The sequence below is a fragment of the Acanthopagrus latus genome, chromosome 21, assembly GCF_904848185.1.
Source record: "Acanthopagrus latus isolate v.2019 chromosome 21, fAcaLat1.1, whole genome shotgun sequence".
In the NCBI taxonomy this organism is placed as follows: domain Eukaryota; kingdom Metazoa; phylum Chordata; class Actinopteri; order Spariformes; family Sparidae; genus Acanthopagrus; species Acanthopagrus latus.
The window spans coordinates 7,757,619-7,780,916 of NC_051059.1; the positions used below are offsets into that span (position 1 = coordinate 7,757,619).

Consider the following 23,298-nt stretch of genomic DNA (forward strand, 5'->3'; position numbering starts at 1 on the left):
TTAGCGATGTAATGATATGTCCTAGTTTAAGATTAAAATGCTGTGCTGGGCTGTTGAAAACAAGACATTCTCTCAAGATATTCCGTCGCTCATTACTGCAACACTTCACTCTCAGCTCTTCTGCCACAGAGTCAAACCATCGTCATCACATAATCACGAACATCTCTCTGCTCTGAGGTTCTTATCATGGCTCTGCACTCGCTTGACATAATTGCTAAATCCAGAAATAAAAAAAATCAGGCATCATCAAGGCAACCACACACACAGGCCAAATGTGTCCTCCATTGTCCCGTCCCATTAGACAGTTTCATGAGTGACAGACTGATGTGTTCAACCACGCTGAACACTTCTAATTAGGTGTAGCAACTCTTCGGGGGTACCTGGCTGAGTCACGGTGGAGGCTAATTACAACAGATTGAATCTGGTCTCCGTCAGGCTTGTTGACAACAGTTGTTAGACTAGTGGAGAACAAAGTGAACTGCTTGGAGGCCAATTAATTTTCTTTGACCTCCAACTATGGCCAAGAGCTGTGAGCAAAAGGATTAGAGAGCGAGAAGCCAGTTTATGTGTTTACACTTCATTTGCCTCCAAAATGTTCATTATTTAATTGGCAGGAAACAGTGAGTCAAACGAAATGTGGTGATTCGGCCCCAGTGGCTGTCAAATGTTGTGATTTCATTTGCCTCAATTAAACCGAACTCCTATCGAAGCACAGCACTCGTGTTCTGTGTGTGTGTGTCTGTGTGTTTGTTTGCATTTGTGCACACTGTATATGTGTTTGGACTGTATCTGCCCCCAGCCTCTGTCTTCACTCGTGTATTACTGTGTGCATGACTGGCCCGTGTGTTTGCTATGAGTTTATTGTGGCCAGGAGAGAGCTCTGTGTCTGGCCTTGTGTCAAAAAGCCAAATCTCAGTGATTGCAGCAGTTCCACCGCTTGGTTTTGAGGCAATGAAAACTGCAGCTGCTGTGACAGCCCGTAAAGCCAACAGGGGGCCATTTTCCTCTTTAGACGGGTTGGATATATTGTCATTGTAATGGCCAGTTCTTGAGAACGCTTAGCCCTGAACATCACTGTCATCATTCAGGCATTGGGCTTGGAAGAGGAAGGAGAGCGGGAATGTGCAGGATACTACAAAGAGGCTACGACACAAACTGTCAAACGGGGAACCGAGGCAAGCGAGCCATTAATGAGAGAATATCATATCTGCCTCTAGAGATAGCCGGCTGCAGCTGCCATCCTATTACCATGCAGTGTCAGAATGAAAACAGGCTCAATATAGATGTTACAAGACAAAGGTGGGCTGTAGTTGCTAACCAGACTGATAAAACCCTCCCTGCAGGCACGCACTGTTAATGTAACTGTCACCTTCTTGGCTTTTTTCCCTGCCAGAATTATAAGGATCCAAACATAAAGTCATGATAATATAAAAGCCCCTGTTCATATTTGGGGCTAATTAAAATGCATTCTGGGTGACCTTATCCTGGTGTGGACAGCTCTAAAAATAGGTGTGATTGAACCCAAAAGGAAAGAAGGACACACGGTGAGGTAGGTGCTCAGTGTTAAAAGCACTGAGTGGTAATACTGTAGCATGACAAACACAGTCTCCACTTGAAGTGAATATTTTGACAGCGTGATTTCACATTGTCATATCAGGGGTTTGTTTCCAGCTTTCTTTCCAATTTTGTGATTTTTGAGTGTGTTTTTCTTTTTCAAGTATTCAAATATCCACTGCAGTCCTCCTCTATTGCTCTTTGGCAGAAAGCAAATATGTATTTTTAACCAAGCTAGCCGCATAGCTCTGAGGATGGCCAGTGTTGGTCGTCCGAATGAGATTTGATGGATTGCCATGACATTTTTACAGACATTCATGCTTTCCAGAGTTTGATCATTGTAGCTTTGCTCATGCCCTGAATCTCTTTTGGCACCACAAAGAGGTTTTCATAACCAGGATGGGGGAGACCATGGTACCAGAGTGGTACCATAACATAAGTCATTATTTGATGATGTTTTAAACAAAAGCTCATACATACCATTTTAAATATTTTAATTCCATGTAAATATTCTATTCATTTATGATGCTGAAGTGAAAGTAACACTGTCACATAAGCTGTAAAATGACATACATGCATAAAAGTATTTGCAATTCATGTTCTTTCTGTCTTAACTAATAAATCACACATCCAATTTTTTTTCGAGTGTGCTTTGGTTTATGACTAAACGCTTTGTAATTAATCAGCTTCAGCGGCGGTTTGCATTAATTACTAACTAGCAAATGTTAGCATGATAAACAGTGTTGATGATCGTGGTAAACAATACATCTTAGCTTTTTACATGTTAGCATTGCCACTGTAAGCATGTTACTATTCTGGCATTAGCGTTTAGCTCAGGGCAGCCTCAGAGAGCAGCTAGCATGGCCGTGGATGATTGTGGTCACAGAATTCCCACTGATAAAATCAAATGGGAAATGGAATGGGGAATGGGAGATCTAATCTCACGTGATCACATGACATTTGAGATGCATTCAGCTGCCGGGTGAGACCTGCAAATCGTAACCACCCCACAGACTCTATTAACATTATTCTGTTGCGTTCTGAAACTCAGTAACTGATTCTTATTGGTTTGTGTTGGGTGGCTCAGACAAGGACAAGACATCTGTCTGATTTAACTTTGTTGAAGGTTGTTTGTCAGCTCTCCGAGGAACCGACTGACTATTCTCGTCTTTCAGCGCGCGCGTGCTCATTCATGTCTCTTTAGTTCCACCTCCTGTGTGAAAGTTGACAGCTTGCTTTTCATAGCGTTGCTGAGGTACCGCTGATCTATATCTGCGAGGAGACGATAATAAGGAGCGTACAGCTTAATGATGCATACAGACACGCTGATCAATACAGCTGCTATTCAGCAGTTTTTAATGAAGGATTATTGTCCCCTTACTCTTGTTAGAGGAAGATATTGAGCCGTATCACACAAGCTTTGTTGTGTTATTTATCTATGTCCAAAGATGGCATTTAGAGTATCGACTCCTGTGCTACAAATGTGCAGCGCGTTAAGCTTCAAGGCTTTTTGACTCTGGTGAAGCCTTGGCGTTATTACTGGAGAGAACAGGCCACATCATTCCCTCACACGCAGCTTCTCCCATCGTGGTCAACCATCCTGAGTGCAGCACAAAAACCTTTATAATGGCGTGCTGAAAAAGCAATCTCTCAGGCTTAGTGCCATCCTCCTCTTGTTTGCCTTCTTCACAGCAGAGAAATGCTCTATATTTTTTATTTCATATTGACAGATGTGAAGGCACTGCAATTATTTCTTATTTCTAATCCAGGCTTAATCCAGACCACGTTTCCTCAGAGTGTGTTTTGAAGTTTTAAAGATGAAACTTACTTTATTACACCACACTTGAGTTGAATTCATTAAAGAAAAAGATGCTGCGTATAGACAATCTCTGCAGCTCCTGAACGAGGGCAGCTTTCTGCTACAGGTCGGTTTGGCACTTTACCAAATTGTCAAAGGACTGGTCATTATTGAAGCACATCCGACCTCCACCTACCAACAATTTATTCCTCTTACTAGCAATCTATTGATCCTAGCTCAGCCCCTTTTCTAAATTGCTTTGCACTGTGACTGTGACTGTAAATTTCCGCTGGCTAAACTCACCCATGCTTAGGCCAAGATTTCTGCACACATATGCAGAGCCTTGAATATTCTCTGGTTTGCTTGCAGGGAAGAGCCCTTACTTGCTGTTCACCAACCGGCATGAGATCCGGCGCATCGACCTGGTGAAGAGGGACTACAGCCAGGTGGTGTCCACCCAGAAGAACGCTGTGGCCCTGGACCTGGACGTGGCCAACAATCGAATCTTCTGGTGTGATCGCTTTCACCGGAAGATCTACAGGTAAACCAAGAACAGTTTAGAGAGGAGCAGTAACAGGAGTCATTATCATCAATCTAATTTAAATTCAAAAGCATTGTCTTAGGCCAGAAAAATTGATTGTGGATTTGAAAACCAACCTGATTTTAATTTACATTTTTAAATTCCAAACATTAAAGGTACACTGTGAATTTTATTTTATTTATTTATTTATTTTTTTGGTAAACAAAAATAAGTTTTGTTTACATTCATTGCCATAAACTTTCCACAAAATGCATCGTGCAAATCTTGTTTATCCTTGTATCCCCAAGTGTGCTGAATGTGCAAACTACACAAGGATCTGATAATCACTGCGTGGCGCCACTAGTGGTCAGTAGGGTACCACAGGAGCCCTTGAATTTAGATCGCAATCTTAACCTTCATTTTTCAAGTATCAATTTCAATTAGGATTATTTCAGTCACATTGACTCTTCTATTTGGAATTTCTGAGAGAAGTAGTGCTGAGTATTTACATGGAGTATCATTAAACATATCAGAAATTAGAAATTGATTTAAATGGTTTTAGAGATTTCTGGTTAAAATCTGCTCGGGGACAAGCAAGTGTAATACTGTTATGATTTTAGCATCTGATTATTAAAAGTGCTGAACGAAAACGTTTCCATTCAAACAACCTTTGTGGCCATTCGAATACAGATTTCTGACTTGGAAGTGCACCTGAATGCATGATGAAGTCCATGTCCCTATGCTTTGTGTGAAACTCTGACAGCAGAGAGGACAAAGGCAGCTCAAAGATGAACCACAGGAGCATCTGAAGCTTTTAACTGTTAACACAAAAAAATAAAATTAACTAACTGCGACGTACATTCTGGCACCCTGACACGAATCCCCTGGTCTTGACATATTGAGCATCCATTTGTTCAGTCTTCTGATGTTTTTTGAAATTGAATCCATTGACTCGATGACTCAAGCCTGCTATTATTTCAGATTAACTCCACCCTTCCTATTGTTATCCCAGCTACGTTTTCTCCCATGAGTGTATTTTAATTGGAGCACTGTGTTCTCTTTGTAAAATGGATGTTAAGAAAGAAGATCTCTGGGGGAAACTGAAATTGAAATTCCTGTTGGAGGAGCACAGCTGCCTGGCCCTCACCTCACCTCTGCCAGGGCCAAATCATTAGCGCGCAGGGCAACCCCTGAGTTAGGCCTTGTCTATTCTGATAAGTGGTCCACCTAAGAAGGACGCTAACCCCCGGATGAACCTGCTAAGCGCATGGCCCAAGGCTACCGCTTACACACCAGTCCAACTCTCCACTCTGCAGTCGCTTTACAGCACTGTGCAGACACTCTGCGGTCATTATGATACATCATCTTTAGGCGAATCATTTGTCCTGTCACTGTCCTGTCTGTGTGCATACATACATTTTTATATCCACTCACAATTTATCGCATTAATGTGCCAATAAGGCTAATGCCGGATTTGCTTGGTGATTGTAATAATCTTTATAGGTGTAGTTACTACTTTTTGGGAAAAGTTTGTAAAATGCTTTAGCGTCTAATGAAATCACAAATGTTATACAAATGTAAATCTATTTGCTAGGGTGGCATATAATAAGAAATAGAGTGTATTCAGACTCATTATCGCAAAATGGAACCCCTCCAGGTAATCAACATCCCTCCACTGCACATTGACTTTGCAATAACGTCTGGCTTGCTGTAGATTATGACTTCCACATTCTCCTCCCCGCAAATACTCTCTCCTCCTGCTCTCCCTTTATCGCCCTTGCCCCGCAGTGCCTTCATCCACGAGGCCAGCGACCCCTCCCAGCAGGTGTCACTGGTGGATTCAAACCTGCAGACCCCCGTGGGTCTGGCTCTGGACTGGCTCCAGCACAACCTGTACTGGGCCGACTCCGGAGACAAATCCATCTCTGTGGCCTCGGTGGACGCAACCAAGAGACGCGTTCTCATCAACACTGACCTGAGTGAACCCCGGGCCATAGCGCTGGATCCCCACCACGGGTAAGGAGGAGAAGATGTGTGCAGTTGTCTTTATTTGTCCCGGAAGATAATAGGAAATGCCTTAAACTATTGTAAAAATACAATAGTTACAGGGCCTCTGGTTTTGAGTGTGCCTTTATATTGCATTCTTTTTAAAAGGCCAACAGAGGGCGACTCCAAGTCCAATTGTTTGTAAACTTACGAGAAAATGACCCTACTTTTCACTTGTTTCATTACATCAGTGATCAGTTTCCTCTGGAGTTTATAGTCTTGCAGTGGTTGTAATGCCCAACTTGCTTGAAATCAGGCATCAGACATCAAGCATTAACGGCATTATGTGATAATGCTGAGAGATGAGAGGAAAAACACAGATTTCTGTTGATTGTTTTCATAACACTAACATCCACTGATCTGCAGAGTTTATCTCTAATGTCTAAAAGTATGCTAATTACTAATCTGCATGCTCTGAATTTCCATAACAATTTACAGTATGTCAGCACAAAGCGATGTCATACTGAGTTTATATGTGCTGCCCTCCTCTTTATCTCCTTGAACAAGCTGGCAGACATCATACTGATCCTTTTTCCCCCCTGTTCTGTAATATTGAATATGAACGTCAATGACCCTAGATAGAGATTTGTTAAGTGATTTCAGCCAGAGACCCAGGCACTGAATACACATCTGGGTCCCCGTCTAATGATAAACATAATAGAACTCTTCTTTCTTTATGTGGGATTCGGTGGGGGGTGGGGGGCAACAAGCCTGCGACCCATTTAGCATCCTGACTCAGTAGTTGTTGTTGTTTGTTTTTTTTTCAAAATTCTGCCCTAGATGATGGCTCCTAATCTGAGGAGCTTTATGAATTTGTGCCAGCCTGTGCTTCTGTAGCTTTTGTGTTCTGGTGATCCAAACACAGATGAACACAAACAGGCACAAAAATAGCCCAAAAAATAAACAAGCACACTGCCTGAACCGAGACGTACGCGCAGTGAGATTTTCTGCACATTACAGACCCCATCATAACTGCCCAGCGGGAATCCGGAAGGCACAGATTTCTTACCGTGACGCCGAACGATTTTTGTCTTCGCAGGAAAATTCATTTAATGTCAGCAATACGCATTTACACAGCAATGACAGTGTAAATCACTGTGTATTCTGCTGCTGTGATTGCTGACTGATATTGCCCAATAACCGTTCAACTCGCACAATAACACCTCTCGAACGTGGTGGTTTAAACACTTGGGGTTTGGTTTAAGCCTAGCACAAATCAACGCCATGGCTGAAGAAGTTTGCTTGTTTTCCATTTAGCAGAGCACTTACAAGCACTAATGCACAGCCGCAGAGTTCAATTGAACACGCTGCTTCCAATTATGACATAATTGGATTTGGAAAGCAAGAGAAAGTGCGAGTTTCGGATAATGACAATGACAAAACCAATAAACATTTTGTACTCCAACTGACAAGAGACAAATAATGTATGTAAGGAAATAATAATGTTGGAGCTCATCAGAGAGGTCAGTGATTTGAATTAAATGGAAACCTCTTCTGGAATTATAAAAGTTCTGTCTGTCTACACAAGACAACAATGCACATACAAACAAAAACTATATTCTATATAAGTAATATGATCTAATCTAAAGTACGTGAACCATCTTTTTAGAATCTGCTTCAACATTAGACTCAGTTTACTGTAAGCTACAAAATGTTCGGAAAAACACAAATTCAAGCAGAACAGTGAAGTGGTGAGTGAATTGGTACGTAGGATGATTCTGTCACTGCATTGCTGGTCTTTTGACTGGTGTGAGGGCTTCCTGGTGCTGAATGGACAGCACAGATCTTTTGTTCCGCTGCAGTTTCTTCCACTAAAGTGGTTTTGTTACAGTAGTTATTAACAGACATTTCTTGCAGTCTCTCTGCCCTTCTAGAAACAACATTTCCACAAATCTTGCAACTGACGTTCCCAGACATCAAATCAGATACAGTATTGGCTCTGCTGCAGTGTGCAATCTGTGGTGGAAAATCATTTCAAAGCTATTTGGAAAAAATTGACATTCACCTGTCCTATTTTTTGCAGTTTTATACAGGAGTTTTCCACAGGCTGTACACTGCATAGGCACTGCTTTTCTGTCATCTTGCCTGTGTAGAAATGTTGGTGCATTCCTCAAAATAAATACAGAAGGATTCTTTGTGACTCGTTAGTACCGCAAAAAAACTGTGGCATAAAGTCATTAAATCACACCCCCCGGTGTGTGGTAGCAGTTTCTTTGTTATGTGACAGCGGCACAAAGTGCAGAGCAACGCCTACAGAAACTGGAAGCGTCGACAAAAAACTGTCAAAGTTCCAGACGAGTGATGGACAAGTGTCTCTTGTGCACAGTAAAGTTTATGCGTTCACATTTCTTGCTGACCACAGCACCGCTACATGAACACTCCGTAATAACACAATAACAATGTCTCCTTTGTTCAATCCAGCTTCATGTACTGGTCAGACTGGGGCACGAGAGCCAAGATAGAGAAGGCCGGGATGAATGGAGTGGACCGACAGGTGCTGGTAGTAGATAACATTGAATGGCCCAATGGCATCACTTTAGGTAAGAGCTGTTTTCAACTCTTGTACATATATAGTGCTACACAGTGCTTTATTTCACACTCGTCTGGCAATCATTGTGTGTTGATTAATGTTGTTTATAGGTAAAGGTCAAAGGTGTTTGAAATAGTAAGGGGAAATGTCAAATGATGGCAAATAAATTGATTTGTAAAGTTATCACAGTTGCTTTTGAGTGATATTTGAAGTGTTTAAGAAGTTATAGATCGGCACAGTAAAACGTGCACTGGTGTAATCGTGAGAATCTGACATTTTAAAATGCAATCAATATCACCTAAAGGGATTTGTTGGTCAGAGTCCACGAGTGCTTACCGCAAAGACAATCAATTTCTACTCAGGCTTGGGAAAGTCCTATTGATGTGTGTGTGTGTGTGTCTGTCTGTGTGTGTATGTGTTTGTGTTGATTCCTAGATGTAGCCAACAGGCGCCTGTACTGGGTGGATTCGAAGCTGCACCTTATCGCCAGCGTGGACCTGAACGGAGCTCACCGCCGGACCCACATGTCATCTGCAGAGAGACTGGGACACCCCTACGCTCTGGCTGTGTTTGAGGTTTGTGTGTGTGACACATTTCAGTGATTTCAGGCGGTTGTTCTTGATATCATCCAGTCTCCCACATCTCATCATATCTACATCTGTTTCCAGTCTCACAGGGGCCTGCGGTGTGACTGGGAGTTTGAGCGTAATGACTGTTTAATTCAATTTACTGTAAGCTCAGTGTGTGTGCGCGCATAAGCGCGCATGTGCATCCTTGTGTATTCCCTTGATTGACTAGCAGAGCATACTAAACAGAAGACAGCTATGAGGGAGCAAAGAGCAGCCCGAAGCAACCCACACACTCATGCTGCTGGTCATCAGCCAGCGTGTCTGTGTGTGTGATATGTCCATCACAGAAATTTAAATCTGGTTTTGTGCCAAGCCATCCTGCAAATCTGCTGCCTTAAGGTTTCTGTGTGTGTGTGTGTTTTTGTGTTAGTGTTAGAGTTTGTGCGTGTGTACAATTGGTAATAGTTGTCTGGGATGTCTCTGTTGTTTCCACTGCAGCGATGTCCCAGCTAGTTCCAGATGGATATTAATGACATCACCCAAGCGGCCTGTTCCCCAGTGGGACTCCTCTCAAAGGGAACTAGTCTCAGTGGGAGCAGAGATACAGGTTTCATTCAGCAGGCAGACCAGATTCACAGGAACAGGTTTTTTGAAAATATCCACTTAGGTTTGAATCCCATTTGTTTTTCGATTCAGTTGCCCCTCTTTCGATAGCAACGGAGTAAAGAAACCTCAACTCTGCGACAGGATCCAAAAAAACTGGTGGAAAGAATAATCAAGTCTTTGGCTTTAGTCAAAGTAGTAATACCACCAAGCAGTCGGAGAACTCCTCTGAATAGTGGGTGGCCCAATCTCAGGGGTTATGTTTAGGACCTAACTCTTACGCTACACACGATCTTAGAAATATTATAGGAATTAGTATGTCAGCAGTGTGTCTCTTTGGTCCTTACGGAGTATTTTAAGGATATTTTAAATTATACACGAAATTGTCATTAGGACATAAGTACAACTCCGTCTCTTACTTCAGCACCACGGACAGCGTCATGGAATTACCAATTGAGAGGCAAAGTCACGTCCCTTCTGGTGCGCCCCGTGTGACCTTATTTTGGATTGTAAAGACGTCAGTGGCAAGTGTGAATTGTGCCATGAATTACATGTATGGAGTGTGTCAATTTAAAACCTCATTTTGCAATTCATTTAAGTTTGTTGTAAAGATGGTATGAAACTGTGAAATTAGGTTTTATCTGTCAAATGTAGTAAAAGTACACATTTTGCAGAATGACTTCTTCTTCAGTGATATATTGTCACACTGTTTATTAAAATAATGAAATGTTATTCCCCAAATTAAGACCTGCAAGGTCATTCAAAGATTCAGATAATGATATAAACGTTTAAATGTTTATCGATTTGGACATGATATACATGGTTAGATCATTTAGATTCTCCACAATTCAGTCATTCAGTTCATCTTATTGAGAGAAATCTATAGAAATTGATGAATAGTTAATTTTAATTTGCCAGCACAGTAAGCAATGGGGACCGGAAAAAGTGGTGACTAAAGTCCGAAATTGTGTCCATTCTTCAATAATTTGCATTCCTTTAATCCGTAAGGGTCCAATGCTCAAAAGAATCAAAAATGCTTTTTCATCAAATTAATGCAAGTTTTGAGTATTGTCCTGTGAGGTCCGTCGCTCCCTGTCTGCTCTGGTCAGAGTGACAGCAGTAAGAGGAGTCATTGTCCTGTTGGTTTTCCAAACACAGCTGAACTTTAAACATACAGATAATGATTATAAACAATACGTTTTGAATGATAATAAAAAGTTTTATTGTCAGCAGAGACGTGGTTGACCTGCAGCTAGAGTAGCAAACAACATAACCCTTGTCCATATGTATAATGCCCAGTTGTCTTTCTGCAGTTATTTTGGTAATAAAGAAGTAGTGCAACACAACACTCTGCACGGACAATAAAAATATAAAGAAACATGTTACTTTCAAATGATAGTAACATGTGATACATAACATTTTACAAGTAACTTGTCCAACACTGATTAATGAGGCATTAATATGTAAGCAGCATTTTAGTGTTGCGGCTCGTCCAGGTGGAGCAAGCTGGAACTATTTTGGTAGTAAGTACAGAGTAACATGAAATGGAACTACTCAACAAGAGAATCCAAGAATTCATTAATATCTCAAAATGTGTATGTTAGTACAGGACTAAAGTGGATTACTGTTACATCCCACCCACTGCTAAAGAAAAATGCTGTCATAGTTCTAACCTTTAGAAAATAAAAAGACCCCGGGAGTTAAGCCGTCCAAAGCATAACCTTGAGGATTTTCTCAGTGAACTCTGCTGCTAGTCCACCCTGCTGGCAGCTCTGTAGTGTAACTCACAGAAACGATGATAAATGCCCCCCGGCGTAATACATGATCGATCGGGGGCTCCTCTGCTCTCTGCCCCTGTTGTGACTACAAGGTGACCTTCTTGTTCGGGATGTTGAACACACACCTGCCTCCCTACTATTGAGTGGAGCTTGTTGCAGTGTACATCGCATAACCGTCTCTTTCTGACTCAGGGACTGACTCAACACAAAGACACACGCACTCACACCCGTGTTGAGACAACACGCTCACAGGAGATTAGCCCGTCGTTTCTAAGGCAACCGCGAAAAAAAATGTCAGCTCCAGTTTGACACCGTCTTTTTAAACTGTTGAGGGAGTGAACTAGGGGGAAACAAAGCAAACAAATCAATTCATAAAAAAACAAGAGGGGTTTAAATGTGCCTCTGAGCTACGATAGTAAATAGGACGTGTTTTAATGATTGAAGACGTAACACTGCAACAGATCAGTAATGATATGCAGACGCCAGAAACCTGGAAAAATAAAACCAGCGGATGGATGAAATCCTCCACAACGAGGTCCCATTTATAACATGCTCGCCGTTTGTTGTTAGTGTTATTGTTGTACTGCTGCTCCGGCTAAATTAAAACTTGTCTCAGTTACCATTAAACCCTGAATATGCAATTCCTTGATGCATTCACTCTTTCATATTTCTACAACAAAAGCCAAATTAACATGCTCTTCTGCAAGCCATAATGAATAAGACTGTGTGGCAACAAATGTTTATCAGTGCATATTTCACTTGTGCTAATTATCTCGCCATTGTTTTTCCTCCAAAAATCCGACGTGTGAGTGCTCCGAGCCAGCTGTTAGCCCTGTGGATCCCACAGCCCGCATCCCATCGCTTTGCTGAATGCTGTATTCTGTTGTTCCCTGTGTTTCATTCACTCATTTTCTGTCACCTGAACATAAACACATTATATTGCAGTCTTTATCAAATTGAACCTACTTTACCGGCTGTTTTAGTTCATTTTGGTGTATTGCTGTTTCTTTAAAATGCTTAAAAGTATGTGGTTTGTTTTTTTTTTTTAGCTTTAGTTGATTTTGTTTGACTTTGCAAGGAGGATGACATCAAATCACGCACATTTACAGAAGACTGACATTGATTATAATTCTTGATGCAACAAAATTAAGAGTCTGTAGCCCTGCTAGCAGCTACGTTAGGCTGCACACAGGGGTCCATTCACCAGTTCATCTCGTTTATCACAGAGCTGATGTGTTGAGACAAACAACCATTCAAGCATAAAATTACACCAACGAGCAATTTGTCACCAATTAACCTGCACAGTCTTTGGACTGCGTGAAGAAACCGGAGCGCTCGGAGGAAACACGCGCAAACAAGGAGAAAATGCAAACTCCACACAGATTGGCCCTGCCCTGATGTTTACAATGATAAAGTGCCTAAAGTTCACAGCATGAGGTTAGCATGTAAGCATGCCTTCCTTAGTCTGATTAGCACTAGACATGAAGCACCACACTGTAGGATTCATACTCTACCAGAAAATGACCAAATAAAAATTGGTGGGCTGACCGACCGACACTGTCACCCCTGAGTGACTGAAATTAGCAAAGACCAAAAAGTCAAGGTGACTGGACTGCATACAACTAACAAACTCAACAGAATGAGTACCCGTATCATCAATCAATAAATCCGCCCCAAGTCAAACTTCAAGTACAATGAAAAAAACATGCCGAGGATCATGACCTTGCACTTGCAAAGCCTTAAAGTATGCATCTTCTTCAATAGTATATTGCGGAGCGTGAGGCTCTGTCCTCCAGAGGTTACCGCTGCCCAGGCTGTTTGAATTTGGCTGGTGGCCAGAACGTGCTATCGGGTGAAAGCCCAACACAAACCCCGACTAACTCGTTATGTGTGTTAAATCAATTATCCCCCCTGTGTTTCAGGATCGTATCTACTGGACAGACAGAGACAGGGCGGCCGTCTTCATGGCCAACAGGCTGAGCGGTCAGGACATCCACACGCTGGCCGAGAACCTCAACGACCCCCATGACCTTGTGGTCTTCCACCAGCTCCGCCAGCCGCCAGGTGCGTGTACAGACCGTGTGTGTGTGTGTGCTCATCTCATTGTCTGTGTTCACTTCGCTCCCCTCGCTGTGATTGTATCAGTCGCATCTCTGCAACCACGTATACTCCGGGCCCATGAATAAATGATATTGAGGCTTGTGACTGTGGTGGAGCGATCAAAGCATTGGGAGCTGCGGTACATTCCCACATCTGTCAGAGCCCTGCCTCCAACCCGAATTTCTCTAACAGGACAATCCAGTTGAGCTGAACTGAACAGGGCTCTTAATCATGAATGTGACGGCTGTGTATTTCCTGTCTCGTGTGTCGGTGTTCGTATCTATCTCTGCCTGTGCGTCTCATCTAATTCCTCCCTTCCAGTGCGTAGTCCGCGCCCATTTCTATTTTAATCTTTCGCTGTATTTTATCTTCGCCTTGCCACTTCAGTCATGATCCATTCCTGTTTTGTTTTTTCTTCCTATGGCGTATCTAAACAAGGGCGTAGGTTGAACGCAGTGGAGTTGCAACCCAACACTGTAGCACAGGAACTGCTTAATATTTACAGCAGCTGTCTGCCTGTTGTCACATTTTATTTTGTCTATTCTTTGAGACTTTGTTTATTCAAAATAATGGGTTTGGCTGAAAGGGAATGCAGTAGAGTTCGCAGCGGGGAACAATAAACTTCTCCTTTCTCTCTCTCTCTGACTCTCTGCAGTCTCCCCATGTTGAATAAGTGATAATCTTATTTATGTAACCACAACTGTGTAATTCTCCATGTCTCCCTCTTTCTCCCTGTCACTGTCTCCAGGCCCAGACAGCTGTAATCTGGGCAGTGTGGCCAATGGCGGTTGTGCGTACTTGTGTCTTAAGGCTCCGCAGATTACCGAGCACTCGCCCAAATACACCTGCGCCTGCCCCGACGGACAGGACCTGGGCCCTGATATGAGGGGCTGCGTGCCAGGTGAGTGTGTTTATGAGCTGTAATTGAGACTATTTAGTAATCAATAGCACCTAAAGGGATTTGTCGGGCAGCGTGCCACAGTGCTTACTGTGTAGATAATCAAATTCTGCTTCACTTAAGGAAGCTCTTATCTAGTACATGGCACTTTTTTCACACGGTTACAAAGTGCTTCGCAGCGATGACAACAAAGCAGAACAAAGAAAGTGTGAAGTTTTAGTGATGCACTGAGCCACGTGCTAACTTTTGTTATTATCAGAGCGTGTTGTTGTTTATGCTCCAAGCCTTGTGGTCTCGAGTCAGATTAAAATGATAAAATGAAAATAAGATTAGCTGAAATAATAAGATAACAATGAAGAAAGGAACATGCATACAATAGAATAATAACATCTTGACTTATGTTCAGGATTAAAGGTGAAATGTGCATGATTTTTGGTATAAATCATTCGAAAAATCAGCTAAAATCGTTGACAGAATGTGAAGAAACACCCATTTTGATGTCATGTGCAGTGTTAAAAAGACATCTACTGGAGTGAGCATGCTGAACAGCTAGCTCTGTCATCCTCCTGGCGGTCCAAACCTCCTGTGCTTGCCGTGTAAACAAGAACAACACTCCCCTGGTGTAACAAGCTCACAGCCCAGACTGTTAGTTGTATTGCTAAATAAGCACACTAACACCTGCCACAGTTAGCAGCAGTTAGCAGTTATTCTGGCAAAGTGCTAGGCCCACTGTTTGCAGTATGAATTTGGCAGCTGGCCAGTTGTTACATTTTGCACCTTTTAATCTTGTAAATGTTATGACTTGGTCAATTTACAATGTATTCACATTGTTACCAGCTCCATACACTTTAAGTAACGGGTAATCGTTTTAGAAAAAGCCATGTAACTGTTATTTCATGTTTTCAGCACTGTACTGCCCTGAACTTGTTGCTGTTTCTGAAAACAAACGGCTTCATGAACATGTAACAAAAAATCAATATGTCATTAGTTGCAGATAATAATTGATAATAAATTGTTATATATCCTCCTTCCAAGCACTGCAGTTATTGAACTTGTAACTTTAAAGGAGTGTTGCTAAGCAACGCATACAGGCAGTGAATGCGATAACGCAGGCCGCTGTGTAATATAAACGCAATCTAACACATAATCTCTGGAACGAGCACCGTGTAGCTCATAATGCTGTAACGCATTGCATTATGATATACGATGTTCGTGCAGCTGTCCCCTCACAGATGCTTTGAACAGACGTGAGATCAGTCATCAGCTGCGTTATTATGAACAAGGGTGTTTTTGACTGAAAGAAGCATCAAAGCGAGTGTTTATATTGAGTTCATGTTTTTGTGTCCACCCTCTTCAAGCGCTTGGTCAAATGAAAGTTGAATGTTGATTTCTGCTCGCTGTTCAGACACGTTTGTTACAGATCTTAAAACACAGTTGTGCCAATCAGAGCAGATGACAAAAACTGTAATTTCAGAAATGTCAATGAATACATGAATATAAAATAGTGTGCAAACCATGTAAACAGACTATAAGAGGAGTAGGTGTACTCGCAAGCATTGAAAGTAAATGTTTTTGTTCATCTTCTTTCTTGTCTTTGTGCTATTATTTGTTCTTGCTGGTTTTAAGAGTGTTTTTAATCAAAGGGTGATATTTGTGGGGCTGTTTGCTTCTGTTTTCAGGCTGTTTTCAATCAGATTTGATCAGGCTACACCCACACAGAGGAGCTGAGTTTTGATTCGGCAGTGCCTCATAATACACATATATGGAAGGATGGACATAACTTTAACGTTGAGGCTGCTTATTTGATTTTGAGTATGAAAAGGAATAGTTCAGATTTTGAGGAGATGAGCTTTTTCAATATCTCTTCCTGAAATTTGACAAGGAATCGACTCCACTTTAGATTTAGAGGTGATGGTAGATAGACCTGGTTTCTTCCTGTTAACAGTTACGCTAGGCAAAGCTAACTGTTTCCCAGCTTTAACTTCATTTTAAATGGGCAAACTGTGAAGTTAGAACAGCATCAGTCTTGCTTTGAATCTCTGCAAGAAGGTGAAGGAGACTATTTCTACAAACATCAAACTAGTCATTTAAGGTTCGAGAGAAATACATCAGATGTGACACCACATTTCTAGGAGCTTTAACACGTCACAAAGTTCAGTTTCTTGAGTGAAAGCTTCTTCTGTCTTCCTTTTATTTGCAGCAGCGCCAAGAAACGACACAACGACCGCCTCGCCTCCCGCTGGAGTCACACCTGGCACCGGAGCAACTGTTGCCGAAGACCTCCCGCCTCCCACGGGGGGCGTGTCGCAGGCGGACGCTACCCCCCACCTGACCACAGCTCCCTCTGGTGCCCCCGATCCCCTCACGCCCATCTCCACCTTCAAGCCCGTGTCGTCAAAGGAGTCAAAGGCGCTTGGCTCCCACTCCACCGCCACCGCGATGGTCGTCTCTACCACACCTGCGGGGGACAGCAGCGTCTCTCAACACTGTAAGTTGACAGAAAGAAATACTTTTAAAAAATCCCACTGCATAAATCCAGCACTGTGTGATTAACACCTTTCATGCGACCCCTGTGGTCCTCTGTATGATTTGGAAAGGGCAGTGTCTCCCATTCAGGACTTAACAAGATGTAATTCTCTGATAAAGCGGCACTTTCACCCGAGCGTCCTCATTTCCTGCCAAGTACCACGTCCTGTAGTCCTACTCAGACTTATAATGTAGCTAACAACCTCACCCTCACTGTAATGATGTCATTAAAGTGAGATCCCGACAAGCCCTAACAGCCACGCTCGACTGACTTTGATAGGAGTGATGGATGGCTCCTTGTCGCCTCGAAAATGTCGACTTTCCCTCCGTGAATTTGTGCGCTGCGTGGGCTGTAGGTTGTTGTGTGCGCGCACTTGCGTGACTGTACATGAATAAGTGCTTCGGTAAGTATGTGTTATGCAAATGAGCGTGAGGTGGAGACGGATGGAGCCCGGATGGATGAGGCGCGGGTCAGGGCGAGCGTCAAGGTCGCACTCGGGCAAAAGCCGAGCGACTCGTCATTTTCCTCCCCCTCTTTCGTTTTTATATTCCAGCCGTCCCTTCTCACTATCTGTCTCTCTTTGTAAAACACTCACAGCCGCGCACGCATGATCACCCACTGCCTGCCTCTCTGTTTTATCTCCCTCCTCCTCCTCCTCCTCCTCCTCCACCAGCTCGCCCATCCTGCCTCCCCTGCTTTATCTTTCACTCTATTTCTCACATTATTATTATTTTTTTTTTTTTTTCATCCCGTACGCTTTCTCACTCTTAACCTCTCTCGCCACGCCGTCTTTTCTGACTCGTCTCTCTCTCGTTCTCCCTCTTCAGCTGGAAGCGAGCATTTCCTCCTGGGCGAGAACCTGACAGTGGCTGTTTTGGGAGTGGTCATCCCCATCGGTAAGTCACCCGGAGCCTTCCTTTCTGACGTGTGTGCTTCCCACGCTCGGGGCCTCCAGGGCAGCGTAAAGATGCTGTTTACCTGCTGCCCGTGGCCGCTCTGTTTGTAGTCCATCCTCAGTGAGCCTCCTGTGGCAGGATGAGAGAAGCCTGGCCCACAGGTCGGTCTTGCTGACGTTCCTCAGGAGTCATTTTCTGTTGCGTCTGCCACACTGCATTATTCACCTCTCGCTGTGTTGTTGTGTTGGGTTCTGCTACAGCCAGACTTGTCAGTAGGCCTTTTGTCAGTGTGTATTTGGCATACAGTAGCGCAGCAAAGAAAGGAAAGAAAAGCTGATGCACCAAAATGACAGAAAATATCTTCTCTATGTTGCTCTACCGTCGTACGCTGTGCTGTTCCTTCACCTGTCAAGCACCTATTTTTCTGGCACGGCGCACACAGTACGCACTTCACAGTGCTGGAAGATTTAGCACTCCAATTTCCTTGATTTCAGAGAGCGCTGTGCAAAATCAGGGTTTTCATTTCTAGCTGGTAACTGTCTCTTCAGTAGTCTGGAATGACCGCTGTCGCCAGCGGATTTTATCAGGCGTGGCTCGGAAGTGAATCGATCTAATGTTCGCTCCATGATTTGTTGCAAATGCTGCCTGTGGCTAACTTTGAAAACATAAAAGTCAATAGCTACATACTTAATACGGTTCTGAAAGACTGCTGCGTATAAAGCTGCTCCTTCTTTGACACACTGTACATGTGTATATGTTACCATAGATGTAGACTCCTCTGCGCATCTTTGTAAAGTATATTAATGTTGACACAAACACAAAGCAAAGCCAAAACAACACCAGAACGGAACAAAATGAATCGGCCAATTAGTCCGGACGGCCTGTTCTCAGACCCACCGGAGAGTTAAAGCGCGGTGCCAATGAAGCGTGGAAGCTTTATTGACGCTTTATTGGTGTAATTTAATAAAGCTTTATTAAATTGCTTATTCAAGGACACGTTAGCTGAGGATGCATTGCCAAAAAGAGATTGTGATGGAATGTGATGGTTTAGGGATTTTTGCACCCCCAAGGATATCTTAAAATCTAATTTGCTACTCAGCCAGGCCCCTAATTGCGTCTCCCACAGCTGATTCGGAGGCCCTGACGCTGACCCCGCCCACACACACACACAACCTCTCTGTCGCTGCCCCCCGCCCTCTCTGTCCCCCGCATGCCTGCTCTGCTCCTCTCTGTGCCTCTCATTTCATGCCATGGACTCGTTCTGCCTCATTAACGCTCCCCCCTTTTCCCGTGTCCCCCCTGCCGCTGTGTGTTAAACGCATGCAGTTCCTATCGTTGCCACAGTGGTGTTCGGGCTGGTCTGCGCCGGGGTCTACCTGGTGTGGCGCAACTGGCGGCGCAACTCCACCAAGAGCATGAACTTCGACAACCCCGTCTACCGCAAGACCACCGGCGAGGGCGAGGAGGACGAGATCCACATCGGGAGGACCGACGGCATGGGGCACCACGCGCACCACCACCCGTACCCGCAGGGCGTCAACATGGGAGTCGTGGGCGCGGGGGGCGGCACCTGCCCGCAGTTCATCGCCCTGCCGCTCGGGGGCAGCATGCCTGATCCGGGGACTCACTGGTACACCGAGCAGCCCATGCTCTCCACCGCAAAGTGACCCACGAGAGCGGACTCCAGGGGGGAAGATGGCCGCTCAGGCACACGCACACACAGCGAGGTCAGGGGTGACTCGGACTGAGAGTTCGCAGAAGGGACAAACAACATATCATCGAGTGTCACATGCAGCCATTCACAGCCAGTGTCCTATGCCAATTTCCATTTGAAAAAAACAGCAGATTTAATAAGAGTGACATGATTCTTTAACAAAAAATTGTTTCATACCTTTCCCTGTGCTGGAGCCGGATCTACTTTTTCTCCAGTTAAGTGTTGAGAGTTAACGACAGAGTTATCAGTGTGTCATTGTTTGGTCCCTGCGTCGACCTGAGCTGGAAGTCAGAGTGGTTCCTCTTTTGCGTTGATGACTGAGTGAGGCGTGTTTTGCATTTTGTGACAGGTATAGTGAGAGGTTCTGTTTCGTCCTTGATGTATTAATTTGGGCTTTGTGTTATTCCTGGCGGGCCGCGGCGCTCTGGGGACACCGTTTTAGCGAGGAGGAGCTCCGAAAACTGGGACAGCATCTGCGTTGATGGGACAATCTGTACAGATTCATGCTCGAATCGATCATAAAAGTCATTACTGGAGCTATGTTTTGTCATTCATAGCGGCTTCTTCTTTGTAAGGTTTTTCCGCCCTCTGATTAATTTTAAAGAACAGCTACCACCCACATGATGTGCTTCCTCTCTAGTTCAGAGGAGAGCTTTTCAGGGTGAGTTGTCTCACATTTCAGCAAGCGGTTGAACACTGTTCATTTAAGAGGTTACCTTCTCATCCGACCTCTAGCACCCCAGGGTTTCGACAGGGTGCAGCGGGTTTTGCGGGCTGGAAAGACAGGAAATGGAGTCGACCTTTGTTCTATATGAGCTGAGGTTAGAGGGAGGTTGTGTCTTCTTTATCGTGACTTGTTTGATGTTAAATGGTTTGAGAAAAGCAATAGACCGCAGCTTTTAGTCAGGCTGCGGTGTTAACGTGGTTGACAAAAACCCCTCCAGTGTTAGGAATTTTATTTGATCACCCGCTTCTGTGACAAATGCACACATAAATACACGCGGGGCGCAGCGATAGCTAATTCATGCTGTTCTCCAGAGGACGGAGACAACGAGCTCTTGCCCTCCAAAAACACAAACAGCATGCATAATTGCTCACCGAGTGACAATGCGGCCAGTCATTGTTCCTGGCAAGTTACACGCACACGCACACAAACACGTGCATGCACACACACACGTGCGCGAGAAGCGAGCTGAATTCCGCAGCCTCCTCCTGAGAGGGCCGATATCTGAGCAGACAGTTTTGGAAAGCTCCGTGTGGGAGGGCCCAGCTGGTGGCAGAATGATGAAAACGAGCCATCATGTGATGTAACCACAGAGAACTAAAATCAGACTGTGATGTACGAGGTTGAGACCAAATTGGCCAATCACTGAACATGTTTCATGCTGTTTTAGTCCCGCCATTAACACTGTAACTCCATTCATAAATCTTAGAAGTCGGTGTGTGTGTGTGTGAGTGTGTGTGTGTGTGTGTGTGTGTGTGTGTGTGTGTGTGTGTGTGAGTGTGTGTGTGTTCATTATTATGCATGTGAGTGCTAACGTTCATCCCACAGCCATATTTGAACTGTTTTGTATGCTCTTTGTTGCACAACCCTCTTTAGAATGCCTTCTGTATTGTGTATTGCATGGAAGAAAACAGTGTATGAAGGTGTGTGGATACACAGGTGTGTAAGTGCGTATGTGTGTATGTGTGTATTAGAGAGAAAGAGAGAGAAACAGTGTGTGACACTGGAGGAGCGTTGAGGGTGCTTTTTGACTCATTGATTTGTAAATATGTTTTCATAAGGTTTTTGATAATGTATTATACAATTATGTAAAAGAGAAGCTGTACATAAGATTTTAGATAAAGTGTTGACAGGTATATTAATTTATTTGTATAAAAGGAGAGCACTGCATTCCCTGATTGTACGAAATCTTAATTATCCACCAAAGTGGTTTGTGTTGTTTATTGCTGTGCATCATTTAGAATCCTCTTTTGAGTGCAACCCTTTTTTTTTTTCCTTTATGTAAACAACATGGTATCTCCTCCACGAATAACTCCCACATCTTTGCAGCCCTTCCCGACCTTGGTGTTAACGAGATGATTGATTTTTTGTTTTGTTTTGTTTTGTTTATTTGTGCCTTTTTGTTTACTCTTTTTTTCATCCTCCTCTAGTGTTTTTCATGAAAAGGACAGGGATCAGCCAGCTACTGTACGTGCAAAGATGAACTGTAAGACTTAAGACCAAACTGGTTCCACTTTTTGCTTTTCTGTAATGGATTACTTTTGAATATCTCTATATATTGGTATATAAAATCTGACTGAAAATTTCCTCCATGTCTGCTGTTTCATTATCAACTTGAAGATGCAGTTTCACACGGACTGACTGATTAAAGGTGTATGAATGTTAGCTAAGACGTTCATATTCAGCAGAATGTTACAAATGTTTGGACGTTATGTCCAGACCCACTCCTTCTCAGCAGTACCTGCTTGGTCCGCTATGCCTCGGGCCGAAAACAACAGAACAAACAAAGAAAACGTAAAAAAAACAAACTCCTTCTCAGAGTCTGGGCGGAGTCAGCTAAGCACTGCTGGCTGCACAGCTAACTATCTAATGACAGCTACAGTTAGCAGATGTTAGGGGTCACTCAGGGGATATAACTGATGTATTGCACCTTCAAAGAGAATATATTTGTGTTAGCGAAGGTCTTGCACTCCCTCTGTCATTGTTCAGTTCTCTTAAAGTAGCAAAACCTGTCATTGCTATTACAGTGACAAAAAGTGTACTGTGAAAGATGTCAAGTTTTAAAGGCTGGTCTATCTTTATTTGTTCTTCAGGCTTTTCCAGTTTGCTTCAGTCTCATTGAAGCAGAGAAGCGCTTCATCATAGGGCACATGCAGGTCTTAACCTGCATCCATGTTTCCCTCACTGGTGTCATTTCCTTGCGGCCTATCAAAGATGCATGGAGAGATGCAATGAAACCGTGCACAGGGAGAGGAAACGAGGAAATGCATTTAAAGGTGTAATATTTAGGAACTGGGCATCTGTCGAATTCATACTCAAAACAAACAGGACAGCATATTACAAAAGTACCTGTTAACTTTAGCTGCTAGTTAACTCAGTTAACCATGCTTCAAGTGCTCCATACTGGGAGGATTGGGCCCCAAAGGAGTTTTGTTGTTTAGAACACTAGCATTGGAATAATGGAGCAGGGTTGGCTGTGCCTAGCTGGTGAGCATGCTAACTTCAATTAATATCCCCACAACACAACACATATGTCTCATAATGTCATTTCTTCACGTTCTGTCAATCATTGTTTTTTTTGTTGTTTTTTTTAACAAAAAAGAATAATAAAAGCCTATTTAGACGCCGTTTTCACCTGAGGCATCATGTAAATGAACGTCTGCCACTGTCAAACATACAAATGCCCCTCAGAGCAGAAATGAGACAGCCTTCAAAATGCCCCACTAGAAAGACTTTGGTTCAAGCGAGACGTGAGGAAATGGCAAATACAGATGTACCCCGTCATGAACATTCAGACGTTCATCAGGTCAGACCTTTGACCGGGTATAGTTACACATCTGTGAGTCACCGGAAGTTAATTCCAATGCTAATGTTGCTACACATCTGCTCGATTTCGTAAAGATTTTACAACACCATCCGTCGGTAACAGTTACAATAATACCCGCTGCTACAGACCACTGGTCATACCAGACGGATACTACGCTGCAGCAGCAAAAACCCCCGAGTGTACCGAAATGAGGGGGGTTTGCATGTTAAGCAGA

At 43.5% G+C, this 23,298-nt stretch overlaps 1 protein-coding gene across 4 annotated transcripts in view; it reads left to right on the plus strand.

Moving 5' to 3' along the window:
* Window positions 1–21,838, plus strand: part of LOC119011621 (low-density lipoprotein receptor-related protein 8-like) — an 87,276-nt gene extending 65,438 nt beyond the window's left edge. For 2 of the 4 annotated variants that reach the window (XM_037084912.1, XM_037084909.1), the window contains 9 exons: window positions 3,722–3,893; window positions 5,661–5,888; window positions 8,340–8,458; window positions 8,884–9,023; window positions 13,321–13,462; window positions 14,247–14,399; window positions 16,597–16,884; window positions 17,751–17,819; window positions 19,146–21,838. In XM_037084912.1, the coding sequence (XP_036940807.1) occupies window positions 3,722–3,893; window positions 5,661–5,888; window positions 8,340–8,458; window positions 8,884–9,023; window positions 13,321–13,462; window positions 14,247–14,399; window positions 16,597–16,884; window positions 17,751–17,819; window positions 19,146–19,486 (1,652 nt within the window). In that variant the 3' untranslated portion in view covers window positions 19,487–21,838. The remainder of the gene's footprint in view (window positions 1–3,721; window positions 3,894–5,660; window positions 5,889–8,339; window positions 8,459–8,883; window positions 9,024–13,320; window positions 13,463–14,246; window positions 14,400–16,596; window positions 16,885–17,750; window positions 17,820–19,145) is intronic. The other 2 variants (XM_037084911.1, XM_037084910.1) reach the window with 2 other exon arrangements.
* The last annotated feature ends 1,460 nt before the right edge of the window (window positions 21,839–23,298 follow it).